Here is a 14,456-nt window from a genome sequence, read left to right as displayed (position 1 = left end):
TGTCTTTTCTGCCTCTTCTTTATAGGCACTGATCATTGCGTTTACATCTGATATGATTCCCAGGCTTGTTTACTATTGGGCACTGTCCGTGCAACCTTTTGGAACACACAACAGCCCGACCATGCAAGGTTACATCAATACGACTCTCTCTGTTTTCAGAGTAGCTGACTTCAAAAATCTCAGCAAGCCCAGGATTGTCCCCTCCTGGTTTGACCATGAAACTGATACCACCTGCAGGTTAGTGGTGCGCTGCTTTAGGGGGCAGTGGCCCAGAAAGTGCCAGAATACTGCGTCTCTGAGTGAGCACAGTGTTTCTTCCAACCTTCAGATCTGGCTGTTTTTGTGCAGCAAATTGTTTGAATAAATGGATAAGCACTTCTGTCTTGCTCCACCTCCAGTCAAGCATCGAAATGTGCAGATTGAGTTTCTGCTTTAAATTTTTAACTGTATCATTCCAAGATAGTTAATAATCAGTTAACCATTGTCATTTCATAATTGAATCTGGGGTATGACTCTATTACGGTTAATGGCCACTGAAATTTCAATAACCCCAAAGGCTCTACTCTTCATAGGTGAAGAAGATCCTGTAGGTTACCATTGATCAGGAACTGAAGTGGACTGCCATCCAAATACAGAGGCTACAAGGTCAGCAACTGAAATCCTATGTGTGTAACTCACCTCTAGAATCCTGAAAACCTGACCATCATCTACAAGGCATGAGTCTGCCTGCCTGGATGAGTGCAGCTCCAGCAACACTTCAGAAGCTTGACCCAATCCAGAACAAAGCAACCTGCTTGACTGGCCCTCCATCCACACTCACTCACTCCCTCTGTCATCAATGTAGAGTAGCAGCAGTGTACTATCCACAAAATGCAGTACACAAGTTCACTAGGGCTTTTTAGATAGCACTTTCCAAAACCACGACCACTACTAGCTATAAGACCATAAACAAATAGAAGCGGGTTCAGGACATTTGGCCCCCTCAGGCCTGCTCTATTCAATCGGATTCTCTATATTCCTCATGCCCACTTTCCTGCCTTTACCTCAGTGTTCTTGATTACCTGACTGATCACGGTGGCACAGTAGCTCAGTGGTTAGCACTGCCTCCTCATAGCGCCAGCAACCTGGGCTCATTTCCACCCTCAGGTAACTGTCTGTGTGGAGTTTGCACATTCTTCCCATGCCTGCGTGGGTTTCCTCCAGGTGCTCTAGTTTCCTCCCACAGTCCAGAGATGTACAGGCTAGGTGGATTAGCTATGCTAAATTGTCCCATAGTGTTTGAGGATGTGTAGATTAGGTGGGTTATAGGGGGAATAGGTCTGGGTGAGATGCTCTGATGGTCAGTGTGGACTTGTTGGGCCAAAGGGCCTGTTTCCACAATATTGGTATTCTATGATCTAAGAATGTATTTGTCTCAGCCTTAAATATACACATGGGCTCTGGCCCTAACAGCTCCCTGTAGCAAGGAGTTCCAAAGACTCTCCACCCTCTGATAGAAGAAATGTCTTCTCATCTCAGTCTTAAATTGGCACCCCTTTATTTTGAGACTATATCCTCTGGTCCTAGGTTCTCCCGTGAGGGGAAACATCCGCTGAGCATTTGCCCTGTAAAGCCCCTTAAGAATCTGATATGTTTCAATGAGATCATCTCTCATTTTTCTAAATTGCAGTCAGTAGAGTCTGAACCTATTTAATCTTTGCTCTTAAGGCAGTCCCTCTGTATCGAGAAACATTCTAGTGACCTTCTCTGAATGGCTTCTCATGAAATAACATCCTTCCTTAAATAAGGGGACCAAAACTGCTCACAATACTCCAAATGTAGTCTCACCAGCACCTTGTACCAGATGCAGTAAGACTTCCCAACTGAATACACCGACCCACTTGAAATAAGGGCCAACATTCCATTAGACTCTTTGATAAACTGCTAACTTTCTGTGTTTCATGCAGAAGTACCTCCGAGTTACCTCAAAAACATTGGTGGAGTTGTGAATAGTGAGCAACGCTATCAAAGGATGCAGTAGGATATAGATCAGCTGGAAAATTGGGTGGAGAAATGGCAGATGGAGTTTAATCTGGACAAGTCTGAAGTGCTGCATTTTGGGAGGTCAAATGCAAGAGGAAAGTTTACAGTACAGGGCAAGACCCTTGAGAGCATTGATATACAGATGGATCTTGGGGTGAAAGCCATAGCTACCTGAAAGTGGTAGCATAAATAAAAAAGGTGGTAAAGAAGATGTACGGTATGCTTGCCTTCGTTGTTTGGGACGTTGAGTATAACTGTTGGCAAGTCATGTTGCAGCTGCATAAAACTTTAGTTAGGCCACATATGGTACATTGTGTGCAGTTCTGATTGCCATGCCAAAGGAGGGATGTGGAGTCTTCGGAGATGATGCAAAAGAGGTTTACCACTATGTTGCCTGGATTGGAGTGTAGCTATATGGAGAGGTTGGACCAACTTTGATTGTTTTTGCTAGAGCATCGGAGGCTGAGGGACAACCTGATATAATTTTCTATACTACTAAGAGGTATGGATAGGGTGGATAGATAGAGCTATTTTTCCCTAGAGTGGAAATGAATGTCAAATTGTAAGGAACATAGGTTTAAAGTGAGAGAGGGAAAGTTGAAAGGAGATATCCAAGGAAGTTTTTTTTTACACAGAGGCTGGTAGATGCTTGGAACATGCTGCCAGGCGAGGTGATAGAAGCTGATACAATAGTAATGTTTAAGAGGCATTTCAACATTATACATGACCAAGTAGACCATAGAGGGATGCGGACCATGTGCAGGCAGGCAGGATTAGTTTAGATTGGCATCATGGTTAGCGCAGACATCTTGAGCCAAAGGGCCTGTTCTTGTGAACAAGGAACAAAACAGCATTTTGCCCTTCCATACTAAAACGGGCTTCACTTACAGGATCTGTATCCCTCGATTCCCGTCCTGTTCATGTATTTGTCCAGGTGCTTCCTGAACGCTGCTATTGTGTCTGCTTCCACCAGCTCCTCTGGCAACGTGTTCCAGGCACTCACTACCATTTGTGTGAAAAACTTGCCTCGCACCTACCCCCCGCCTCACACCTTAAACCTGTGTCCCCTGTGCCATACTGGTCTATGTTCTAAATAAGTCCCTTGTGTTGCAGATTTTCTCCATTCAAAGGACAAGGGCAGCAAATATATGGGACATCACCAACTGCAGGTTCCCATCCAAACAACAAACTGTACTGAATTGGAACCACATCATCATTCTTCAGTGTTGCTGAGTGAAAATCCTGAAACTTGCCCTTCCCACCCCACCCCCCTGTCCCTTCCAATCAGCATTGTGGGTCTACCAATAATAAATGGACTGGAACAGTTCAAGAAGGCAGCTCACTGCCACCCACTCAAGGGCAACTCAGGACAGGCAATAAATCCTGGACCAATCAGTGATGCCCACATCCCACTAACAAATTAAAGAGAAAGGAAGATTAACAGAGATCTAGTTCACTATCTCTAGAAAACAGGATACTGGTCATGTCACATCAACTGTAAACCCATAACCAATGCCATTTTCAGCAGCAATAACTATTCTGTATTTTTTTGAAAGATGCATTTTCAGTACATCACCATTCTGGCAAGGCATTTATTGTGAATCTCTTGTTATTCTAGTAAGGTGATTGAGAACCAACTTCTTGAAAGCTCACATGACCACTTAGTTAAAAAATTCAAGCAAAATGTGGGATTTGGATCAGAGGCATTATAACAATCCACCTTCTTTTTACGAATGACAAGAAGGTAAACTTACCTTCCGCATTCTCATTAATCTCCAACAAGGTCCATTTGAGAAGATCGATAACATTATCTTACTTTCACACGCAAATTAAATTTCTGTCTCACCTCAGCAAACATCTACAGGTCTGTATCTTGGTAATAGTAACAATTTTGCTTTGTAATATGTACCCAAGTAGACCTGTTCAAAAATATCTAAATTGATGCATTGCAGTATTTTAAAAGATATTATCTATGTAACTGACTCCTGTGTGAAATTGTTGCTTTTGTATTAAACTAATACAGCCACTAATGGTGCTGTTACATTCTTGCCTCGAATTTTATCTCCTTGGTGCTCCCATCTAAGTGATTGCAAATAATACAAAGACAGGTAGCAGCATGATGTAGTCATTCTTCACGTTTGAATGTCAGTAGTTGATTCAAATATGTATTTAACGCTTACATCCAGTTTTACTTGTTATAATGTGCATTCAGCCATGAATAACAATGCAGTATGATGGGCTGAATGATGTTTCTCCTTCCAAACAAATTTCCGACAGGATATTAGGATTAATTTTGCAAATTAAAAAGAGTTGATGTTCATACAACATAAGCACATGCCAATTAATTGGATCAATACACGAATATGAAATTGTGTTTACCTCCATGTCAGACTTCGCATTGTCCACTTGCAACATTTAGATTAAAATTGCTTCTTTGTAGCCCTGCTATTATCAAGATATTACTGTATTTGTAACCTTCAGGGTATTGCTTGATTAAGTCAGGACAGTTGATTTTGTTTACTTTCCAACACAATTTGATTGTGGTATTTATTCCTGTCATTCTGATTCCTTTTATTACTCATGTTTCTTGTTAGTATATATGTCCAATGTGAAGATATTTTCTGTAATTTTTTGTGATTATGTGAAGTTGGAATGATATGGTAATTTTCGTTTTGTGTTAGGTACCGAGATTTGAGATATCCTCCTGGTCACCCTCTACAGTATAATCACAGCCTTTATTTCTGGCACGTGATGGCAGCCAAACTGGCTTTTATTATTATTATGGAGGTGAGAAATATGTCTTAATTATTTTTGCATATGTAATATTTGGAGTTTGTGATGACTGATATTGCTCCTGTGATGTTCGAATAGATGACAAATAAAGAGTCTTCCAAATAAAAGCAGGAGTATTATGAAAACATACTTCATTTTTCATTCACATGTGGGACGTTGGTGTCACTGGTGGGCCTGCATTTATTTTCTACCCCTAACGCAATCTAAGGGCAATGAGTCCCTGGAACATCATATATGTGTCTTTAAATGATTTCAGGAATACCGTCTTTCTTTGAGCAACAAATCTTATTTTATATTGAATAATTTTTGGACCTTCATGTGCACAATAATCATACTTCGGTAACCGTGTGCTGTGTCGGATATATGGTGGGCTACTTCATTTTAGAATTGACCTAATGTGTATCAAAAATCAAATATCATTTGATAAATCTATAATTGTAATTTGAAAATGGCAATATTAAGAGTAAAGTCTTAGTAAGAATTGCCGACGCTGGAGTCTGAGATAACACAGCGTGGAGCTGGAGAAGCACTGCAAACCAGGCAGCATCAGAGGAGCAGTAAAGCTGACATTTCGGATCAGGATCCTTCTTCAGGAATCATTTCTGAAGAAGGGCCGACCCAAACTGTCAGCTTTCTCTTTCCTCTGATGCTGCCTGGCCTGCTGTGTTACTCTAGCTCCACACTATGTTATCTTACATTACGGATAAACTTCTTTTAGCATAGAAATGGAAACAAACATTGTGGGAGATGCTGTGTGAATGGGATTAGTTTTCTTCAGCCCACTAATCAGGACTGCAGTTAATTAAGTGCAGAGATTTCTCTAATGTAGAGAGTTTCCTAACTATCTACAGGCATTGTAAGTTGCCAGTTTAATAGGTTGTTGTTTGAATATTGTACGAAAACATGCGTGTGTTTTTTTGCTGAGCTATATTTGATACACTAAGAATATATTCAACAATAATTAGGTTTTCTGAAAGGAAGAGAAGTAATCTAAAGGTGGATATGCTGATGCAATATTTACAATTTTTTTGCAAGTTTGATGATTTTAATACATAAGTTTTGGGAACTTGGGAGACAGACACTTTGGCATCAGAATGGTAAATAATTTGCCATAGTACTTTGAGGGAGAACAGCACTGCTGAAGATGAAGAACCTGGGGACTCATGATTGGGTACAGCTTTGTTCCTAGAAATTGCTATTTAGCTTCTGTATATAGAGTCATCACAGTTTTATTGCTTCAATGGCAACCTTCTCCCCGATGAAACCCATCTAGAGTGCAACAGATAAAAGAAAAATAAGTAGGAGAGAAAGAAATGATGGCACCAAAACTGGAGAAAGTACAGCAGAAGTAAGAGTGTGCCTTAAAAATAGCAACAGGACATTGTAAAAATGGACAGGCAAGAAAATGTCATACAGAAGCCAGAAAGTAAACTATGAAGATGAGAAACAGGGAAGTGCAAAACAATGAAATAGGAGTGAACAAAAGAAAGCAAGAGTGTTGCAAAGAAATTGAATATGATAGAGAGGCAAACGAGAGGGGATAAAGCAGTAATGAAACATGTCACTCCTCGTACCCTTGTCAGATAGTAGGCATACTTGAAAAATCTACTTCACTTTCTCTTATCATCTCTGAGCATATCTCTGAGACTTTCTCTCGTTGGGTGATGCATTTTTCTCCCCTCAGTTTCTTTTCTGCTCTTCTACTTTGTTGTATTTCACAACATCTTCAGTTGGATAGAATGTAGAACATGAGTGAGGGTGTGGACCTACCTGTTGGATAGAAAAAAATGTTGGGAAATGAAAACATTTTTACGAATCACAAAGTGGAAAGCAAGAATTTCTGCTCCTGTGTCTTATGGTCTAATTGAAAGGTAGCATAAATTATTGGAAATTAGGTACTGAAGATTAAAATAATTAAGAGCTACAGATTAAAAGAGCAAAAGTTTAAGGTATCTACCTTGCTTATAATGTGGAATTAGGTGGCTCTGGTTATTACTCGATCTCAGGATTATTTCATACCATTTGGCAATGTAGAAAACAATTTTTAATGTTGTATTCTTAGAGAAATGGGCACAAAGTTTTTAATAGCAATTTGTTTTATTTTTTTCAGCACGTTGTATTTACAGTGAGTTTCCTTGTCTCTTACTGCATTCCTGATGTGCCAAAACACATTAAAGAGCAAATTAAGCGGGAGAGGTATCTGACACAGAAGCTTCTGCATGAATCTCAACTTACAGACTGGCATAATAAAATGGCAGAGAATGCCAACGTTATAATGAAGGGTCCAATGAGCATGAAATCTGCAGACGTTGACATATAAACACTTGTGACACACATCTGTAATTTTTTTGACTAATATTTTTTAAAAGGGGGTTTGGAGTTTATTTGATTTCTAGGACATGTTTTATACAAACCTGCAAAATGAATTGTCATGTATTTTGTTTGTCATTTGACCCAGTTCATTTTGTAATATCAATAATGATGGTCAATCCAAGAGGTTTCAGGATTTCATACAAATGGTCACTTGTTATATCTACAAAGTGTTGACAAATAAGACACTTTAAAAATATCATGATGTATCTTGGACCTTTTTAAAAAATGAAAAAAATTGTACTGACAAAAAAGCTGGGAGCAAAGAAGTGATAGCCTTGATTTTTAGATTATTTTCAGCTGAAAATTGAGCAAAATTGCTGCTGCACCAGCTTGTAGCCCACTGCTGATGTGATGTTACATATTTGTGTCGTTCAGCGATGTAACTTGGGAGGATTGCTTTGCGCTGATTTTACAAGTAAGTGAAAGGCTCCAGCACCAGTAATGTTTAAAATACCCTGCTGTTTCATAGTATTCATGGCAGAGAAAGTATTCAGTGTATGGGTGAAGGATAATTGCAAACATTTAATATGTTGAATGAAATATAGTTGTCTCTCTTGTGGTGACTGAAATTGATTTTAATCTTCTGACAGAACAATTCTCATGGCATTAATGCTGGCAGTTCCCTCCTCCCATTTTAGATGTCAGTTTGCCAGGGGTTTGAGCTGGAAGAAATCCTCCCCCCCTTCAACCTCCTGTGCCTCACCTAAAATTACCTTGTAGATGTTGTGAAAACTTGTTGCCTTGAAAAGAAAGACTTCAGTTTATGAAGTGACTGTCATGTCCTTAGGTCAACCCAACGCACTTTACAGCCAATGAACACTTAAACTGTTGTAATTAAAGAAATTCCAGAAACTGGACTGTTTGCCACTTCTAAACTGCTGCAGTCTCTAAATCTGATAATGTCATCTGAATAGCTGACATGCAATAGGAAAACTCACTATTAACACTGAGAGCTCAAATGGTAATAAGGCAGGCCTTGGAATCATGTAGTCATTGTACTAAAGATCAAGTATATGCTTTTCCTGTAACTTGCAGCCAGATTTGTTCATAGTCATAAGAACATAAATAAAAGCAGTGGTGGGTCATAATGCTCATTCCATTATATAATAAAAACAGATCTTCAACCTCAATTACCCACCCAAACCCCACATTCCTTGATTTCCACAGTGTCCAAAAATATATTAATCTTAAACTCAAATATACTCAAGGACTGAGCATCCACAGTCTTCTGGAGTAGACAATTCCAAAATTTCTCATTCCTCTGTATGAAAAAATTACTTCTCATCTTCTTAAATGACGGACTCTTTCCAATCTCCTTATTAATCTAATTGAGTGTGTCTTGGTTAAACCATTCATTGACCATTACTGACCATCCTAGTGTTTCTCAAATGCTGTTAAAATGAAACAATACTTTTGTAAATAGTGAAAAATACATTTAATATGAAATATTTCATTCCAAGCACTATTTTTGAAATACATATGTAACTTGTTCTGCAGCTTTTCAAAATACGAAACAATACATTTGAACAAAAATAAAACATAGCATGATTGAGATGTGAAATAAAATCAGAACAGTACTGGAGAAACTTGTCAAGTTGAGCAGCATCTGAAGGGAGAGAAACAGAATCAATGTTTTGAGTCCAGAATGACACTTTGAGTTCCAAAGGCAAATCATATGGGGCTTGACATGTTAACATTATTTATTTCTCCACAGTTGCTGCCAGACCTGTTGTGTTTCTTCAGCACTTTGTGTTTCTACCCCAAATTGTTAAGCTGTGCATCAATTCTTGTTCAGACATCTTAGCAGGGATCAGGAATCTCAACAGGTTTGCCTGTCAGTCTGTTTTATGACTGTATCGCGGTAAGAGTTCAGTATTTGCCTGGTATCTCATTAATTTGCAGCCAACTTGATAACATTTGGAACTGAATTAAAGGTCATATTGTCCTTTATCTGTAAAGCTTCTAGAAAAAGCAAAAACAAAGGAAAATTGTAATAATTTGCTTTTTGTTACTGCTACTCCCAAGTTCTATTCACTCATATAAAATTCTGTTTATGGAATGCAGAGTCACCTACTAAGAGCTGCTAAAACATTTTTTAAAAGACCTATCATGGAAAAGTTTATCAAAATTGGACAGATGGGTGCAAGTAATAATGTGAGATATTATCGTCTGTATTCACATCTGGGTAGTTGTGTAACCAGAAAGAATTTTAGTTAATAGATAAGCCCATAAAATTTTCTTTACAGAGAAATAACTGAATTCCAATAGCTAGTTAAAGAGTAGAAATAGATTTCTGAGAGGGTCTGAAACCAATCTTTCATAACTGACAAGGATCCACAGATAAATCATACTGTTCATGGTTTGTGTAGGTCATCTGCTGATATTTAAGTGGATCCTCCATGTTCATTCACCACCGCAGCCAACCCCCCTCTGGCGCCACTCCCATATTTTTCCCCTCAAGAGAATTTAAAGAGCTTTTCAATAATACACTACCCATGGTGTTTGATACATCTCTCATTTGTGTAACACTTACTTCAAACTTTTCAGTGTAAGATTAGTAACTGTGATGGAAACCGAATTCTGACATGCATAATCACTAAACAGCTCAAATCCATTGTAAAGAACACAGGGCCTGTCTCTTGACATGCACCTGTTTGGGCATAGAATACCAGCTATCAGTTAGTGTAATGTGACGTACGTTTAGTTTCTGTCAGAATAAGATTGAGATTCCATCCAAAATAATTAAAAGTATGTGCCTCCTATGCTCCTATAGGTTGAATGCTATTCAAGAAAATGGAAACTTCTTCAAAGAGTGCAATGTATTAAAGGCTGCTTGTCCATGGTAATTTGGCAGCCATCTTCCTCCTCTACAGGGCTTAGACAGCTCATGTGCATCGGGTCTAGGCCTGAAACGTCAGCTTTTGTGCTCCTGAGATGCTGCTTGGCCTGCTGTGTTCATCCAGCTTCACACTTTATTATCTTGGATTCTCCAGCATCTGCAGTTCCCATTATCTCATGTGCATCTGTTGGCACTCACAGTTAGTTGTATGTGTAATATGTGTCATAAGGTGTCACACATTGCCTGTCATGTAAGTGAGAAATTATTTTATCTGAAATATATAAAATATAATTCTGTCATCTTGATGTGTTTTTTGAATTTCAAGATGCTGTACTAATAAATTTGCACAATCTTTGTGCCTGTAAAGCTTTATATAATTATTCTCCCACCTAGAGACATTTTCTAAAGAACTAGTGATAATGTTTTTCCTTTATGATTATTATGACATACCCGGAGCATTAAGTAATGAAAACAGTTAATTAAGACAAAATGATATAGGAGCAAAGCATGTCTAATTAAAAATATCATGGCATGAATATATTTGCCATTAATGACTAAATGTTACTTGATTTCCTGTTAAACACTAACAGCATTCTAAAGTATATTTTTGTACAACGTTTCTGCATGCTATTTTAAAATTTAAAGGACTTCTTCCCATTGGAACAGATTTTACCCTGTCATGGACTGAGTGAGCTGAATACCAATTGAGCTGATTGAAACACTCACTGATAGGTACCATCGGTTTGACAGATATATGTTTTCCACTATAGCTTTGTGCTGAAGGTTGAGTTTTCATTGACAATTTGTTTGGTTCAGTCTAATTTGTTTTGAAAAACTATTTGAATGCCTTATAAGTTAAAATCTCTACTGATTGGAGTCAGACCTGGTGGTTGCGGTATGACAGTTGTGGTTGGTGGAAGTCAATTGTCTCAACTCAAAGACCTTTCTGCAGAAGTTCCTCAGATAGTGTCTTAGGCCTAGCCATCTTTTGCTGTTTCATAAATGACCTTCCTTCCATCCTAATGTCAGATGTGGGGATATTTGCTAATGAAAGCAGAATGTTCAGCATCATTCGTGACTCCTCAGATACTGAAGCTATCTGTATCCAAACACCGCAAGACTGAATCAATGCTTAGTCTCTAATTTATGGTAAGTAACATTTGTGCTACATGAGCGCCAAGCAACAGCTATTTCTGATGAAAGAATGCAGCCATTATCTCTTGATATTTAATAGTGTTACCATCATTGAATTCCCTAAATATTATTCATAGATGCAAGAGCAGGTCATAGACTAGGAATTCTGCAGCAAGTAACTCACCTCCTGACTCTTTAGGTCTTGTCCACTATCCACAAGGCATAAGTCTGATGGAATACTTCCCAATTGCTTGGCACCTCAAATAACACCTTCATGTGCCATCTATAAGTTGCGCTGCAACTCACCAAGATTTCTTAAACAACACTTTTCAAACCCATGACCACAATCATTTTGAACGGACACGTTGGAACACCAGCACGTGCAAATTTTCATCCAAGCTGTACAGTATCTTGAGTTGGAACTATATTGCTGTTCCTTTTCTGTTGTTGGGTCAAAATCCTGGACCTCCACCCTACACTGCACCATCTCCAGGGCAATTAGAGATGGATGATAAAACTGCCACAATTTGTTTACTGTTGTCTGTAAAATCTGACACGACTTTGTTTTCTGATGGGCCATGTTTCTTTCATTCCTATATTAATATTGCATAAAGGCAGTTTATATATCATTTACATTTTCATTCTTTTCATTTGGATCCATTAAAATCAACAAAGCAGGGTAAAAGTGGAGGGATGGTTTCATCCCTAAGTAAATTATAACCCTATATTATGTCCTCCCTTGAATTTTCAATAGCATTTCTAATTAATAAAAGAACTTTTTAAAATCTGAGACGTAGCTGTTTTTAATCAAAAACCTGGAACATCATAGCAGAAAAGGAGGAAGTTGTATTATTTTACAATGAAAAAAATCTCTCGCAAATAAATATGGTCTGTCTTATTTTGTCTGGTCCCAGAAATTATGGTGATGAATTCTAAAATGGGATGAAATTGGTTATTTACTGAGAGGAAGCAATGATACAATGAATAGCTCAATCTTTCTCACTTTAGAAACCAGTGAACCTTGATGTGTTTAGAGAATATTGGGAAGTAAATACATTTAATTAGTAAACAACTCAACCAATATTGCTTTGCTCTAAGCTCTGGTTAGGATGAAATGAGCATTTTTGCCAAAATATTGATTACATTCATTTAGCTCTAATAGGCTTATCACATTTATTTCTCAACCGAGATAACAGATATTCAGTCACAACCACAACTTGGTCAGGAGGGTGTATTTTATTTAACTCGATATTAGTGGAAAAGTTAAGAGTTCATTATGTGGCTGAGCAAATGTATCATTTACACATTTTATGTTAAGCATATACAACATGTTTAGTATTTTCTTTACTTTTAGAGCTTGTAATGAAGCCACAATGTGGATCGTATCATGCAATTCTCTAACATGCAATTAGAACATAGAACATAGAACATAGAACAGTACAGCACAGAACAGGCCCTTCAGCCCACAATGTTGTGCCGACCATTGATCCTCATGGATGCACCCTCAAATTTCTGTGACCATATGCATGTCCAGCAGTCTCTTAAATGACCCCAATGACCTTGCTTCCACAACTGCTGCTGGCAACGCATTCCATGCTCTCACAACTCTCTGTGTAAAGAACCTGCCTCTGACATCCCCTCTATACTTTCCTCCAACCAGCTTAAAACTATGACCCCTCGTGCTAGCCATTTCTGCCCTGGGAAATAGTCTCTGGCTATTGAGCATACAACCATCTCTACCAAAGAACACCAATAATTTGGAATAAAATATTAGTTTTTAATTTTTGTTTTTTTCTTGAAAGCACTTGATATATTAAATTGTATTGTAACTGTGAATATGGTTAATTGCAATCATCAAAATTTACTTTGTTGGAATTCATTAACTAAATTGTATTGATTGTTACTTTGTAATTAAAAATATCTCCCATGTTTCTATACAAAAATAACTGACTTGCATTCATTTAACAACCTCTGTACTGGAGATGTCTAAAATTATTTCCTGATATGGGACCAATCAAAATATGTGGAGTTATATGTATGAATATTGTGTTTTAGTTATATTAATTCTGTTCAATAAAATGGAAAGCCCATTCTCACAGATCTATGTACAAGAGACATATTCATGACATAATCTGACAGTAGGAATTTATATATCTCATTCAGACAAGAGAAACATGGAAATAGTAAGTTTTGTGAGGGATCCAAATAGATAGGCATTTGTAGGCAAGGGGACGGAAGGACATTTTCAATCCTGACTTTTCCATAGCAGGAAAACTATGGTGATGATTGTTCAAATTTAGCTCACTTTTGAAAAAGGCTCAACCATTCCCTGCTTCCCAATAAGGTTGTAAGAATAACTCATAGTAATAGACAACGTAATAGTGATATCATCACTGAACTGCTAATTCAGACACTCGGGCAATGTTCTAAGGACCTGAGTTTGAATTCTACTTCGGCAGAATTGAATTCACTAAAAAATCTGGAATGAAAAGTCTAATGATACCCATGAAAGCATTGTCATTAATCAGAAAAACCCATCTAATTCACTAACACCCCTTAAGGAAGGAAACTGCCATCCTTACATGGTCCGGTCTACATGTGGCGCCAGACCCACAGCAATGCGGTTGATCTTAATTGCCCTCTGGGCAATTAGGGATGGGAATTAAATGCTGGCCCACCCAGGAACACATTCATTCCATGTATGAACTTAAAAAAAACCCAGAACTTGAACACTCTCCTTAAACTGATAATCTAGTGCACTACTGGTGACCAAATATAATCAGAAACACAGCCTGGATATCTAACACAAACATTTGCAAATGTGCACAAGACACTCACCCAATTGCCAGAAAGTTTGCTTTCTCCCACCACTGATTGTCAGCCTCCTGCTCACCAACTTTTTCCACTGAGCCCACCTCCTCCCACTCATTGCCCTTGCTGCCTTTCTTGAATTGTTTTTTATTCATTCATGGGATGGGCACCTTGCTGACCAGGCAGCATTTATTGCCCATCCCTCATTCCCCACAGGGCACTTAAGAGTCAACCACATAGCTGTGGGTTTAGAGTCACACGTAGGCTGGACCAGTGAAGGATGGCAGTTTCCTTCCTTAAAAGACATTAGTGAACCTAATGGGTTTTCTCAACAATTGACAATAGATTCATGGTCATCATTAGATCCTTAATTCCAGATATTTTTATTGAATTCAAATTCCACCATCTTCTGTCGCAGGATTGAACCTGGGTCCCCAGAATGTTATCTGCGTCTCTGGATTAATACTCCAGCAATAATACTACC

At 38.3% G+C, this 14,456-nt stretch overlaps 1 protein-coding gene across 4 annotated transcripts in view; it reads left to right on the top strand.

The window, feature by feature from the left end:
• ano6 (anoctamin 6) overlaps positions 1-13,203 on the top strand; it is a 149,680-nt gene extending 136,477 nt beyond the window's left edge. For 3 of the 4 annotated variants that reach the window (XM_048549480.2, XM_048549483.2, XM_048549481.2), the window contains 4 exons: positions 26-237; positions 4,704-4,809; positions 6,926-6,940; positions 9,962-13,203. In XM_048549480.2, the coding sequence (XP_048405437.1) occupies positions 26-237; positions 4,704-4,809; positions 6,926-6,940; positions 9,962-10,231 (603 nt within the window). In that variant the 3' untranslated portion in view covers positions 10,232-13,203. Of the gene's footprint in view, positions 1-25; positions 238-4,703; positions 4,810-6,925 lie in introns of all 4 variants that reach the window. The other variant, XM_048549482.2, reaches the window with a different exon arrangement.
• The last annotated feature ends 1,253 nt before the right edge of the window (positions 13,204-14,456 follow it).

The sequence above is a fragment of the Stegostoma tigrinum genome, chromosome 18 (genome assembly GCF_030684315.1).
Source record: "Stegostoma tigrinum isolate sSteTig4 chromosome 18, sSteTig4.hap1, whole genome shotgun sequence".
NCBI classification, from domain to species: Eukaryota; Metazoa; Chordata; class Chondrichthyes; order Orectolobiformes; family Stegostomatidae; genus Stegostoma; species Stegostoma tigrinum.
Note: the sequence above shows the minus strand (reverse complement) of the source record. Positions and strands in the feature narration are given on the sequence as shown.